Genomic DNA, 14,198 nt, shown 5'->3' with positions numbered 1-14,198 from the left:
GCTCAGTTACGGTTCCACGTCGACGCAACGCAAGGGGGTTTACGGACCCATACGTCCTTGCCGATCCTCCTAGCGTCCACCGCAAGTGCCTGACGTGCGCTTCCCAAAAATGTTAACCTTCGCGTTGAGGCGACGCTGCAGCAAGAGCTGTGATCGGTCCGCTAAAACTAAAACGCGACGCAGAACGAAAACAGGTTCAGCGTTTTCGTCCTGCGTCCGCTTGGTCCTCGCGTTGCGTCGACGTGGAACTGAGCCTTCGCTTACACCCGTATCCGCGTGTCCCGAGACAAGTGGCTGATACTCTCCTGATGTTTTCCCCCCCCGCAGTTATTTGACCACGTGGCCGAGTGTCTCGGGAACTTCATGGAGAAGCACAACATCAAAGACAAAAGACTGCCGGTCGGGCTCACCTTCTCGTTCCCCTGCCAACAGACCAAACTAGATGAGGTAAGATCGATAATATCGACGGCTGGATGAGATACCGGCACACAGTCAGACAGACGAGACGAGGGGGCAGAGTTAGGGACAGACAGCGGTGCTGCTGCTACTCCTCTCATCCTCCTGCCCTGTCCCTCTGGATACCTAGGGCTATCTGCTGACCTGGACCAAGAGGTTCAAGGCCAGTGGAGTGGAGGGGATGGACGTGGTCCAGCTGCTCAACAAGGCCATTAAGAAGCGAGGAGTAAGTGCCTTCTGTCACTTATAGTCCAAGCTTTGTTCATTTGTGCCGCTGCGTTGCGTTGACTTCCTTCATTCATTCACTCAGCGGTTCTAAATGTTGCTTTGTGTGTGTGTGTGTGTTTGTGTGTCCATGTGTGTGTGTGTGTGTGTGTGTGTGTATGTGTGTGCGTGGTATTAAGGACTACGATGCAGACATCATGGCGGTGGTGAACGACACAGTGGGGACCATGATGACTTGCGGCTTCGACGACCAGCGCTGTGAAGTGGGCATCATTGTCGGTGCGCCACCCTTATAGGATTCATTCATTTATTCATTTATTTTCACAATGTGCATTTTAGAAATACTACAAATTAGATCTTTGTCGGAACCTAAATGTAAATACCTAAATGTAATGTTTTGGGTCATTACATTTAGGTTTTCAGGGGCTGGCTAAGCTCAGGAGGTAGAGCAGGTTGACCTCATATTGAGTGTTGAGGTGTCCCTGAGCAAGGCACCTAACCCTAAATGCTCTTTACGAGCTGGCGGTAGTCGTGCATTGTTGTCTCCAGCGTCGGTGTGTGAATGTGTGTATTAGCCTTTGTAAGTCGCTTTGGATAAAAGCGTCTGCTTTATTCCCTAAATGTAAATGTTCACAACAAAAAACAAAAATCTATCAATCAACAACATTAAAAACCAAAAGGTGAAGTACCCATAACTCCTCCTGTGTCTCTCTGTCTCTGCGGCCCTCCAGGCACTGGTACCAACGCGTGCTACATGGAGGAGCTGAGGCACATCGACCTGGTGGAGGGTGACGAGGGACGCATGTGTGTCAACACCGAGTGGGGGGCCTTCGGGGACGACGGCAGGCTGGAGGACATCCGCACCGAGTTCGACCGAGAGATCGACAGAGGCTCCCTCAACCCCGGCAAACAGCTGTACGTGTATCACCCCCCCCCCAATCACTCACACATTGGGAGGGAGCAAGGGGCTGATAGATGCTATTGTTTTGCTGCATAGTTCCAACATGAATCAAGAGATGACCATGAAACGTCATCAGAGAGGAAGGAAGCGATGCTTCGTCGAAATAATGCCTTTTGTCGACACTACTGCTGGGGCCAGCTCGTTTGAAATATGTTTTTTTGGGTTGGAACGTTTGTTTCGAGTTTTGGCCTGTGTGTTATGATTCACTATTCTCTGAGTTAGGGACGGAGTCGAAGAAAATTGCGACACAAACACAGGCTTGCTGCAGCCATGGATTCAAGCGAATGACCCAATCAACGAAGATCTTACTAGTTTCTATCCAAGCTAAAAATAATATCTGCCTCATAAAATACAATGTTTCGCTCGCCCTTGCCTTGCGCAAGTGTTCGTTGGGATTGCAGTATCCATTTTAGCACACGTTGCCAATATTACCTTTTGTACATTTTGACAGTTTGATTCATTTTATTACATTTCTATCCATTTGATCTGTCATTTCTTCTGCCTGTGTCAGTCCAGGAGTGGAACGTTGCCTGTATGCGTGTCGTGTATTTGTGACGCTGTGCTCCTACCCCCAGCTTCGAGAAGATGGTGAGTGGCATGTACATGGGTGAGCTGGTGCGCCTCATCCTGGTAAAGATGGCCAAGGAGGGGCTGCTGTTCGAGGGGCGGATCACCCCGGAGCTGCTCACCAAGGGCAAGCTCGACACCAAGCACGTCTCCGCCATAGAGAAGTACGTCACCGCCGTGACCTAAGGAGAACACGCCCCTTCTCCCGGGTCACACTTTAATACGATGGGCTTGAATCAAGTGGTGTTGGAAAAATCTCAGTTTGTAATAGAAACCACATGTCTGTCGTTTACCGAAAGGCTTCCCTGAATGATTCTTAACCCGCTCATGGTCAAAAGATTATTTATTTATTATCGCTTTGGGTTAAAGTGTCTGCTTAATGACTAAATAGAACACCAATATTTCCTCTCTCTCTCTCTCTCTCCCAGGAGTAAGGAGGGCCTGACCAAGGCCAAGGAGATCCTGATCAGACTGGGTGTGGAGCCCTCAGCCGATGATTGCATCGCCGTGCAGCATGTACGTACCACTTGTCACACCTGATGCTAATCCAAACCGCTGGAAACGCATCAGCCAATCAGAGGGCCGAAAGCGCCCGTATTATTAGTTTCGCCGTTTCTAAACATGAGGAACTTGTCTTTCTCCACCCCAGGTGTGTGCCATTGTGTCCTTCCGCTCCGCTAGCCTGATAGCTGCTACGCTAGGTGCTATCCTGCTACGTCTGAAGGAGAACAAAGGGGTTGCTAGGCTGCGGACCACCGTGGGCATTGACGGGTCGTTGTACAAGATGCATCCTCAGTGAGTGGCGCTGACGTACAGTAGTACAGATTCAGTATTAAACAGTACAGTGCATACTGAAGGGACTTGTAACTCATCTGCCAACACTACCACAAGACGATACGGAAGTGACATTTGTGGGAAAAGGTTATATTACATATCACTTGAATACCCTAAATATATATATATATCTAATAGAAAACCAAAATAAAGGTATCAACACGATACATCTGGCTGACATTTCATCCCTCCCTCCCTTCCACCCTTTTTGGACTATGCGGGGATACAGCAACAACCCGGGAAGCCGCCTGACACTAAACACCCGGACTGTTTCAGATACGCCCGCCGGCTCCACAAGACAGTGCGTCGCCTGGTGCCTGATTCTGACGTCCGGTTCCTGCTGTCGGAGAGTGGGAGTGCCAAGGGGGCTGCCATGGTGACCGCCGTGGCCTACAGACTGGCGGACCAATCGAGACAGATCATCCAGACCCTGGAGGAACTCCAGCTGACCACTGAACAGCTGCTCGAGGTAGAGGTCCAGGAGCCCGGGGGAAATCTTAAAAACGACGTTTTGGAGTTTAGCTTGCTTTTTATCAAGTCGTGTGTAATATTTAGAGGTTTTTATTATTTTTTCTGCTTGTCGTCGACCTCTCAGTGTGTCTCTGGTTGATTGGCAGATTTCGTTTCTTATTTTAAGCTCATTTGATTTCTTGTTCTTGTTTCCTTAAATAAGAACTTTGCCCGTAAAAGTGCTTTGTAAATACATTTGAATGATGACTGAGTAACAGATGGGTTGGTGAGTGAGTGAATGAGTCATTTGTGCCCCAGTGTACTGGTAAAGTGAGTCAACGTGGTTCTCTTTCTAGGTAAAGAAGCGGATGAAGATAGAGATCCAAAATGGCCTCTCCAAGAGCACCCAGGAGATCGCTACTGTCAAGATGCTCCCCACCTTCGTACAGAGCACGCCTGATGGCTCAGGTGATCCTCCTCGGACTTACTGTTTTAACATACACATTTGTTGTGTTCCAGTTAGACATTTCTTTCTTTTGAAAAATGTTGATTAGGTTAATGAGAGATTTCAGACAAATTGGTATTTCTCAGAAAATCATCTATATGGTATTTTACGGTTTGGATTGGTTCTGATGTTTGGTTGGTACTTATTTGACTCAAAAGTTACTGCTTCAGCCTTCTTCACTACAAACTAAAATAACTTTGTCCGTTCGTTTGAATCCAGAGAACGGGGATTTCTTGGCCTTGGATCTCGGAGGAACCAATTTCCGAGTTCTGTTGGTGAAGATCCGGTCTGGGAAGAGAAGGACGGTGGAGATGAACAACAAGATCTACGCCATCCCCATGGAGGTCATGCAGGGCACGGGAGAAGAGGTAAGGACCAGAGATAGGTTCACAACAAGAAGCTGAAGAAGAACAGAGCGTTAAAACTCAATAAATGCAATTCAATTTAGCGAGATGGATGTAAAAAAAATAGCTCAAATTAGTTCACGGGTAAAAAAAAAATAGTGTCTCTCTTCTCTCCTACATGAAGTAAAGCGCAACAGAATGCAGTGCAATGTAAATTGAATCATGTTTTCGTTGTGTTCCAGCTGTTTGACCACATAGTGCAGTGTATCAGTGACTTCCTGGACTACATGGGGATGAAGAACACTCGTCTTCCCCTTGGCTTCACCTTCTCCTTCCCCTGCCAACAAACCAGTCTGGACGCTGTGAGTGCACGCTTGCTTCTTAACGTGTCTCACGTCCCCTGTCCTCTACTCCAATCCACTTCCTTTTTTTTTTTGCATTTGTATGACTGTACCAACCAGTTCTGGCAAAGGGATAGTTTAAAATGCACTATAACAATTTTCCCATTAGCAACCTCCAACCTCTAGTTGCTTGAGTCGTAACTGCAGTTCTAGCTATTTAACTTCAGGACTTCATGGGGTCAAATGTGGACCACAATAAAACCATTTACAGAGAGCAAGTGTGTGTGTGTGTGTGTGTGTGTGTGTGTGTGTGTGTGTGTGTGTGTGTGTGTGTGTGTGTGTGTGTGTGTGTGTGTGTGTGTGTGTGTGTGTGTGTGTGTGTGTGTGTGTGTGTGTGTGATGTACATTATGTGTGTGTGTGATGTACATTATGTGTGTGTGTGTGATGGATGTAATGTGTGTGTGCGATGTATGTTATGCGTGTGTGTGATGTACATTATCTGTGTGTGTGTGTGTGATGTATGTTATGTGTGTGTGTGATGTATGTTATGTGTGTGTGTGATGTATGTAATGTGTGTGTGTGATGTATGTTATGTGTGTGTGTGTGATGTATGTAATGTGTGTGTGTGATGTACGTTATGTGTGCGAGGTACATCATGTGTGTTTTTAATGTACGTTGTGTCCATGGCGTGCAGGGTGTCCTGGTGACGTGGACCAAGGGCTTCAAGGCTACGGACTGCGAGGGCGAGGACGTGGTGGGCCTGCTGAGAGACGCCATCCGCAGGAGGGAGGTGAGCAAGGAGTCGTCCCTCTGGCCTCGGCAACGCCAAATCAATGCTTGTTCTGCCGCACCTCCCCAGCGGAGGTAGTGTCTGGCACATCTCGTCGCCTCCGAAATCAGCTTGTGGCCCGGGACAATATAGCCCTACGCCTGATTTAAGCGTCTGTCAGAGGAGCGCCGGAACCGGAAGGCGTTCTTTTGCTCTGATATGCTGCAGGGATTAACCCAAGTAGGGTTGGTTTTACTTTGATGGCTTTTTAACTGTGTTTTATTAGAACCTCCGGCTTGGAATAGTATTACTTTTGTTATTTGAGTTCGGGTTAGACGTCACTGCTGTGTTAGCTCCGTGAAACCATGCAGATATTCAGGTTTGCCCGCGGCAATGAATATGGTCTGCAGAGAGAAACACAACAGGAATTAGTGAGTGGGGGTGGTCGCATGTGGCTACTGGTATGTGTGTGTGTGAGCGATGGTATATTCTAAACTGGCCTGCCGTTGTTATCCCATTATAAAGCTGGTACTGATGCGCGCCTGTGTGGCTCTCCCCTCACCAGGAGTTTGACCTGGATGTGGTTGCCATAGTGAACGACACCGTAGGGACCATGATGACGTGTGCCTACGAAGAGCCCACGTGTGAGGTGGGACTCATCGCTGGTGAGTTCATGACCTCATACCCGTTAAATTATACATATGACCTCATACTGTCTCGCTTGGTTGTCATCAGGGGGAGAGTCTCAGACCAGCGTCAAGTTGCTTATATCTTGTGTGTGTGTGTGTGTGTGTGTGTGTGTGTGTGTGTGTGTGTGTGTGTGTGTGTGTGTGTGTGTGTGTGTGTGTGTGTGTGTGTGTGTGTGTGTCCTTAGGTACTGGCAGTAACGCCTGCTACATGGAGGAGATGAAGAACATTGAAATGATCGAGGGCGACGAAGGTCGCATGTGTGTCAACATGGAGTGGGGCGCGTTCGGCGACAACGGTTGCCTTGACGACATGAGGACCGAGTATGACCGCACCGTGGACGACCTCTCCCTCAACCCGGGCAAACAGAGGTACGTGCACACGCACACGCACACACACAAAAATTTGAAACATTCACCAAATGTTTACAGAACCAATTAATTATTGTTTCTGTGACTTGCTCGCTGAGACCCGCTGTGATTGGCTCGGCAGGTATGAGAAGATGTGCAGCGGTATGTACCTAGGGGAGATTGTGAGGAACATCCTGATAGACCTGACCAGGAAAGGGTTCCTGTTCCGAGGACAGATCTCTGAGACCTTGAAGACCAGAGGCATCTTCGAGACCAAATACCTCTCGCAGATAGAGAGGTAGCTGTCAAACCATGTCATTGAGTCGTTGCCTCTTTATAGATTTCACAAACTGCTAATTTCCTTGCCTGTGGTTTGCATAAACCTCCTCCCCAAACTGAGAATGATACTTTGTTTGTGTGACTCTATCTCCCTCTAGTGACAGACTGGCACTACTGCAGGTCAGGTCCATTCTGCAACACTTGGGACTGGACAGCACCTGTGACGACAGTATCATAGTCAAAAAGGTAATATCACTCGTTATCATATTTCGATGGGCTTTAAGATTAAAAAGTCTAGATTCTGGTCAAATATGCTCCACATGAATGTGACGTTTTCAAAATGAGGCAACAGAAATTGCTGACCCTTCCACTTGGATTCAGACAAGGTCTTTGTGCAATCTGTTCCTTGTGGGAGATAGGGCTAGCAGTGTGACTGTTAAGGAGAGAACATTGAGGCAAAAGAGGAACTGCACTCTGTTTTGTTGAGGAAACAATAAGGAATAGAATAGTTAGTTTTCTATCAGAATGTCAACCACCCTCAGGTTGTGCGGTGAAGCAGGGCCTCAACCACTCCGTCGTATCAGAGACGCATTGTGTTGGGGTCCTTTGTGCGCATGGTTGTGCAAGTGCCCTAAGCGGCTGCACGGTATCTGAGCCTCATTGTGTTGTCTTTCATTGTGCGCGTGGTTGTGTAGGTGTGCGGCGCCGTGTCCCATCGAGCTGCTCAGATCTGCGGGGCGGGGATGGCTGCAGTGGTGGATAAGATCAGAGAGAACCGTGGACTGGACCATCTGGACGTCACCGTAGGGGTGGACGGGACGCTGTACAAACTACACCCACAGTGAGTTCATTATCTGTTGGAGCGCTCGACTCTTATCACTAGAAACCACATCCGCGGTGAGAAGTTTCTATGAAGGATATCAAGAGCGAAACACAAAACTGTCAATCAAAGCAATTACTCCCATTCTCAAAATAATCTCCTAAAAACAAAAGTGTGGTCAGTTTAGATTTAGAAAAGTAGTGCCTTCATGATAGCATTTTTGATTTGATTTGATTTATTTGGAATAAAGACATATCCAAGGGATGTAAGAAAAACATGACCAAGTGCAAGTACTAATTTCCATCATGGTCCCTGATGTTACAGGACAAGACATATATCCACATAAAACAAAACGTTAAACATCATAATAAATAGACTATGAGAGGCTAAACATCTAAAGTAATCTTACTTTCTGTATTAAAGTGCAAAGTGCATACATAGACAAACACCAACAGACAACAGCTCACAGGAAGATGTTAGTGTCACTAGGGATTTAAATTCACCATGAGCCAAGATTTTACCTTTTTTTCTGAAACAATGATAGTTGTCTATGCTCTTAATTTCCAAAAGTAATTTATTCCAGTTCACCACAACACTATAGTTGAAAGTAAACTTACCAATGTTTGTTTTGAACTTAGGCAAGTACAAGTCTGCAATACTAGCTCTGGTGTGGTGAGCATGGGCGTCCCTACCCGGGTGTATGTTTCTCTGTAGTTCTGTTCTGACCTATTGTCTCGCTTCCTCCTCGCCAACAGTTTTGCGGGGGTCATGCAGCAGACGGTGAACAAGCTGGCTCCGCAGTGCAACGTCAACTTCCTGTTGTCGGAGGACGGCAGCGGGAAAGGAGCAGCGCTCATCACCGCCGTGGGCTGCCGACTGAGAGAGGAGCTCAAGAGCCAATAGATCCTCTCTCCTCCTCTGTCTGCGTCTCTCTCTCTGCCTCTGTGTGCCGCTGCCCTCCATACCCCTCCACTCCCTCCTTCCCGGGTCTTTCCTGGCTCCCCTCGGGGGGCTTCGCGCCCTCTGCTCTAGTTGCTTCAGCCCAACACCCCGCGTACCAGAGAGGAGAGGGAAGCGTTCGACAGCAGGGTTCTAGCGCCCTGCTGGTTTTACCTGTGCTTTGTGTTGTTCAGTTTTTAGAGATTAAACGCGCACACTTAACTACTGTGAGCAGGGCAAGGGGGGGGGGGGGGGGGGGGTGGAGTAGTAGCAAAGATATAGTACATTATAGTACAGGAGGTCAGTTTAGGTCATTCTGAGTGTTGACCTAAGAGCCATGAGGTGTACTGGTTGGGATCTGTTCTTTTAATCGATTCTCTTTTTATTATTGTTGAGGTTTGAGAGTTACACAATGCAAGATCAGCCACTAATTGTCACTGCAGTCTCAAGCAATACTTAAAATAATTCTTAAAACTACTTGATACTGAATACTGGAAACATACGAAAGCCTACATGCACAATATATATTTTAAAACAGGTGCTTTTTGGAACTCCTCGGAGGAGGCTAAACACTGATTGTGAGGTAAAGTTGCGCTCTACGTCTGCTGAGCTAACAATGATTCACTGTCTGTTAAAAGGCGTAAAAAAGGGAAAGGAAAATATATATTTTTTAAAAGATATGTATGTATAATGAGATAAAGGGAGTATTTTCTTTTGCTAATATCTTGCCTAGCTGTCATATCATATTGGCTATTTATTTTATTTTTGTACTTAAATGATGTTGAAACAACCTGCAACTGTAGCAAGTCTAGAGAAAAATATAATCATAGTAAAGTTTACAAACAACTTAGTCCTGTTGAACAATACATTATGTTTTCTCTAGTGTGCTGCAAAAGTTGTCCAAAGATCACTTCTAATGCTTTTATCTAAATGGAATTTGTGTCATTGTCAGTAATCCTTTGTGGCTGTGAAACTGGCTGCTGAGATTTTCAATATTATTTTAAGATTGCAGTTCACCATGTCATTGTAGTCCAATTTAAATAAATGCTATCCAAAGACATTACCTATTCAACCAATCCAGTAACTGATTAACTATTACTGTCACTATCAAGGTTATACAATACACTAGCAATAAACCCCACAATATTCACTTTCAAATGCCAATTTTCTTTTAAGCTTTCTTTTTAGTCCCAAACTACTACTGCCATATACACACATGGTCATTTTAATATGTCCAATGTTAATTGGACAAACACATGCACAAACACACACACACACAGACACACACACGCGCACATACACATACACACAAGCTTAACATACTAAACACATCCAAAAACTGTCAATTTACACAATCCACATATTTAATTTATTTAATTTGATCAAACCATGAATAAAAACCTATGAATAAAAGCACATTGAATCTGGTGTTTTATTTATATTTTCTTTTTGATACCAAATAATAAAAATATGTCTACTTTTATGATGCCATCATATCATCTTGTTTTATTACTTTAGACCAAATTAATGCAAACCATGTGATGAATTAATGGTTATTCACTCAGCAACTTAATGACAGTAGCAAAGACAACACAAATAAATATCATTTTGTTTGAGGTTTTAATGTCCTCATTTTTTGAAACATCAAAAAGATTTGCTTATTGCCGCCCAAAATGGCACACCGCCATTTCATCTGTGTTCTGTATCATATCACAAAAGGGACAGCAATTGTAAATGTCACATTTAAATAATCAATTAGCAGCACTGCATAGACAATATCGCTTTAACTTCAATATACCGTAGGCCTACATAGAGTTTAGATTCACATTGCATTATAAATGAACCAGATAATCACAACATACCAATCACAAGAACAACATTGCTGTACACGCCAATATAAATATCTACAAGTATTTTAAACGTCAAACGTTACCGCCTGCCTCCAACAAATGAATACATATATATATATATATATATATTAATCTTTTACATTCTAGTGTTCAAATAAATATTGAATGTAACCGTCTCAGACAATGGAAGATGGCATATTTTTTCAGTTTCTTCCCTTGATCATGACACTATCTGAGAATTATATAGAGTCAAATAAATGTATTCTACTGTACTTCAACTGAACTATTGACCACAGAGCTGATGAACAAGAACCGTTCTAGAAGCTCTGTTCATTCTCCGGCCAGACAACCACATAAGTAAGAGAAACAATGAAGAAAAAGTGTTTACTGGGAGGGGGTAAAACAGAAGGAATTAGAAAAGAATGAAGTGATAAAGATATAAGGGTTGTTATAGGAGCAGCATCATTTGTGTGAAAGATCTGCCTCTGATTTCCCTGCCGTATTTACATGTTCTTTTCTAGCAGCCTTCAACAATGATGTGTTGCTTTTAATTTTGTCTATCGCGGCTGTTAAAGAAAAGATAACGTCTGCTCTGTCCCCAGTCGGCCTCTGTCCCCGCTTTTAGGTTTTACCATTCAAAGCTTTATCTTTGGCTTCCCCGGCCCTGGCTGGATACAGTCAGGGTCCGTGGAGCATCTTGATTTGCTACCTGCAGCCGGGATCCTCAATCCTTCTTCCCCATTGGCTGCGCTCAGGTCTCCAGCAGCTTAGCCCCGGAGGACATTTCCAGAAGCCCGGGCCCTAAGTTGGGCCCGTTTGTTTTCTGCGGGGCCGGGTGTCTCCTGAGCGGGGCCTGCTGTGCCTTCGGACCGGTGTGCTGGGAGCTGAAGGGGAGCCCGGGGCCTGTGGTCCCGGGGCCGTGCACGCGCGTGCTGTCACCATGGTAACTGCGTGTCATGGTGACCCTGAAGGTGTTGGTGTGCTGCAGCTCTGTCTTGTCCTCTTCTGAGAACCGGATGAACGGACACCAGGAGAACGCCTGGCGGAACCCCGCACGGAACCTTCACAGAGAGAGGGAGAGAGAGAGAGAGAGAGGGGGGAGGGAGAAAGAGAGACGGACAGAGACAGAGAGAGGGGGGAGGGAGACAGAAAGAGAGAGAGAGAGAGAGGGGGAGAGAGAGAGAGGGAGAGAGACAGAGACAGAGACAGAGAGTGGGGAGGGAGAGAGAAAGAGGAGAGAAGAGAGAGAGACATAGACAGAGGAGAGCGGAGAGAAGAGAGAGGGGGAGAGAGAGAGGAAAGAAGAGAGAGAGAGTGAGACAGGTAGAGAGAGAGAAAGTGAGAGATGCAATGAAAAGATAAAGAGTGTTTTATTTATTCAAACATTTCTGACCTCCACAGTAATAGTAACACAAATACACACTCACAACCACATCAGGGTTTTGTTTCAAGATGAGGAAGAAAGTTGTCAAAGGTCATACCCCTTTAAAATGTTGTTTATTTTGGCATGGAACAAAATGGTGGCCATGGTGACAGTGGCAGAGGGGATGGAGGGGAGCGTGTCTTCCTAAGCTTTACCTTTGGTTCAGACAGCAGTAGATGATAGGGTTGTACATGGTGGAGCTCATAGCCAACCAGAATATAGCCAGGTACACCTGAAACAATGAGATAACAACAGAAGAACAGACTGTTTTATGCACACGAAAGAAAGTTAGACAGACTTACAGGTAGTTAAATAGATTGACAGACAGACATACAGCCAGACAGACAGACAGACAGACAGACAGACAGACAGACAGACAGACAGACAGACAGACAGACAGACAGACAGACAGACAGACAGACAGACAGAGAGAGAGAGAGAGAGAGAGAGAGCGTGACAGACAGACAGACAGACAGACAGGCAGACAGACAGACAGACAGACAGACAGACAGGCAGGCAGGCAGAGAGAGAGAGAGAGAGAGAGAGAGACAGACAGACAGACAGACAGACAGACAGACAGACAGACAGACAGACAGACAGGCAGGCAGAGAGAGAGAGAGAGAGAGACAGACAGACAGACAGACAGACAGACAGACAGACAGACAGACAGACAGACAGACAGACCTGTTGGATATAGTGCTGTTTATAGATGTCTTTGTTGAAGGAGCCTAGGATGAAGTAGATGTGATAGGGGAGCCAGCACAAGGCAAAGGTTGTCACCACGACAACCATCATCTTCACCACCTGGTATCAATATCACAAGTAAAACAAAAAGTCAGCAACGACAGGTTTGGGTAAGGAAGCCTATTCTGAAGCGTGGCGTGACTGCGCCACCTTTCGCTTGGCTGTTATCTGGTGGTGGTAATGGTCTGACGGCTCCCCGGGGATGGCTCCACCCCACAGCGATCGACCCACCAGGCTGTAGGTCACCAGCATCACCAGCAGAGGGAACAGGTAGATCAGCAATATCAACGCCAGCTGGTAGCTACAGGATCACAAGGGAAGAGGGATTAGCACCTAGCCTGTTGCCCTCCATGCCCCAGAAGCAAGAAGAGAGGACACAATCACTATACCTACAGTGGAGGAGTTCTGTCTGTGTGTCTGTTTGTCTTTCCTACCGAACTATCATCCTACCTAACTATATACCTACCATCCCACCTAACACCCTACCTAACTCCCTACCTAACTCCCTACCTACCTACCTACAAACCTAACTCTCTACCTACCTACCTACCTACCTACCTACCTACCTACCTACCTACTATCTATCCTCTCTCTCTCTCTCTCTCTCTCTCTCTCTCTCTCTCTCTCTCTCTCTCTCTCTCTCTCTCTCTCTCTCTCTCTCTCTCTCTCTCTCCCCCTCCCTCCCTCCCTCTCTCTCTCTCTCTCTCTCTCTCTCTCTCTCTCTCTCTCTCTCTCTCTCTCTCTCTCTCTCTCTCTCTCTCTCTCTCCCCCTCCCTCTCTCTCTCTCTCTCTCTCTCTCTCTCTCTCTCTCTCTCTCTCTCTCTCTCTCTCTCTCCTTCCCCCCCTCTCTCTCTCTCTCTCTCTCTCTCTCTCTCTCCTCCCCCCCCCCCCTCTCTCTCTCTCTCGCTCTCTCTCTCGCTCTCTCTCTCCCTCCCCCTCTCTCTCTCTCTCTCTCTACCTGATCTGGTGGGTCCCTCCGTAGTCGTCGGGCCAGTTGACCAGGCACACGGTCCTGGGGTGGTAGAACTCCGTCACGCTGTAGTAGCACTGGGGGAAGGCCAGCAGCACGGCCACCACCCAGATCAGAGCGATCACCACCCGGGTGGAGGTGGAGGACAGGCGAGGCTTCAGCGGATGGATGATCGCCATGTATCTGAAAAGTCAAACACCGACCAGAAACACACTTGAGGAGCAGCCTTGCACAAGCGGTGAATTATCGATGGCCGTCCCCTGCAGCCTTTCCCCAGCGGAGGGAATCGGACAAGATTGGTTCAGCTTGGTTGACCATAGCTCACTCTGGGTAAATTGTGTGTGTGGGTCTAGGCCTTTCATTTGATGGACAATTGTAGTGGTGTTTTGACTTTAAGTAGCCCTATAGATATCCAATTTAAACTGGGGAAAAGAGGTATACATGTCTTTCATTTCAGATGAATGAACGGGAATTAGGTTGGAATTGGTTATGCCAACTCGTCTTGTTAAAATCGACAGATAAAATAAAAATACATCTTTATTTGTGACTTGGGGTCATTACCTTTACCTTCATTGATGAATTGTGTGGCCTCCATGAGTGGTGAATTGTTGACTTGTAGACATGTAAATATGCCCACAAATTAAATAGTGGGCGTGGTCGCAGTTTATGGTGGCTTCTGGGAG

General features: G+C 46.4%; 2 protein-coding genes across 7 annotated transcripts in view; one reads left to right on the top strand and one right to left on the bottom strand.

Annotated features, from left to right (window-relative positions):
- LOC115558187 (hexokinase-1) overlaps positions 1-9,672 on the top strand; it is a 36,055-nt gene extending 26,383 nt beyond the window's left edge. For 2 of the 6 annotated variants that reach the window (XM_030376069.1, XM_030376068.1), the window contains exons 20-21: positions 7,465-7,610; positions 8,345-9,672. In XM_030376069.1, coding sequence (XP_030231929.1) covers positions 7,465-7,610; positions 8,345-8,492 — 294 coding nt within the window. In that variant the 3' untranslated portion in view covers positions 8,493-9,672. Of the gene's footprint in view, positions 1-327; positions 448-586; positions 683-860; positions 961-1,412; positions 1,597-2,217; positions 2,374-2,637; positions 2,726-2,858; positions 3,005-3,319; positions 3,513-3,849; positions 3,962-4,217; positions 4,367-4,584; positions 4,705-5,378; positions 5,475-6,018; positions 6,119-6,327; positions 6,512-6,632; positions 6,789-6,927; positions 7,016-7,464; positions 7,611-8,344 lie in introns of all 6 variants that reach the window. The other 4 variants (XM_030376071.1, XM_030376074.1, XM_030376072.1 and 1 more) reach the window with 4 other exon arrangements.
- The window catches only part of tacr2 (tachykinin receptor 2), a 6,945-nt gene continuing 1,931 nt past the window's right edge, over positions 9,185-14,198 (bottom strand). The window contains exons 4-8 of the mRNA XM_030376077.1: positions 13,504-13,698; positions 12,696-12,846; positions 12,486-12,605; positions 11,957-12,033; positions 9,185-11,439 (exon numbers count right to left, since the gene is read on the bottom strand). Of these exons, the coding sequence (XP_030231937.1) occupies positions 11,130-11,439; positions 11,957-12,033; positions 12,486-12,605; positions 12,696-12,846; positions 13,504-13,698 (853 nt within the window). The 3' untranslated portion in view covers positions 9,185-11,129. The remainder of the gene's footprint in view (positions 11,440-11,956; positions 12,034-12,485; positions 12,606-12,695; positions 12,847-13,503; positions 13,699-14,198) is intronic.

This window comes from Gadus morhua, chromosome 14 (genome assembly GCF_902167405.1).
Source record: "Gadus morhua chromosome 14, gadMor3.0, whole genome shotgun sequence".
Taxonomy (NCBI): Eukaryota; Metazoa; Chordata; class Actinopteri; order Gadiformes; family Gadidae; genus Gadus; species Gadus morhua.
This window is presented reverse-complemented; position numbering and strand designations above follow the sequence as displayed.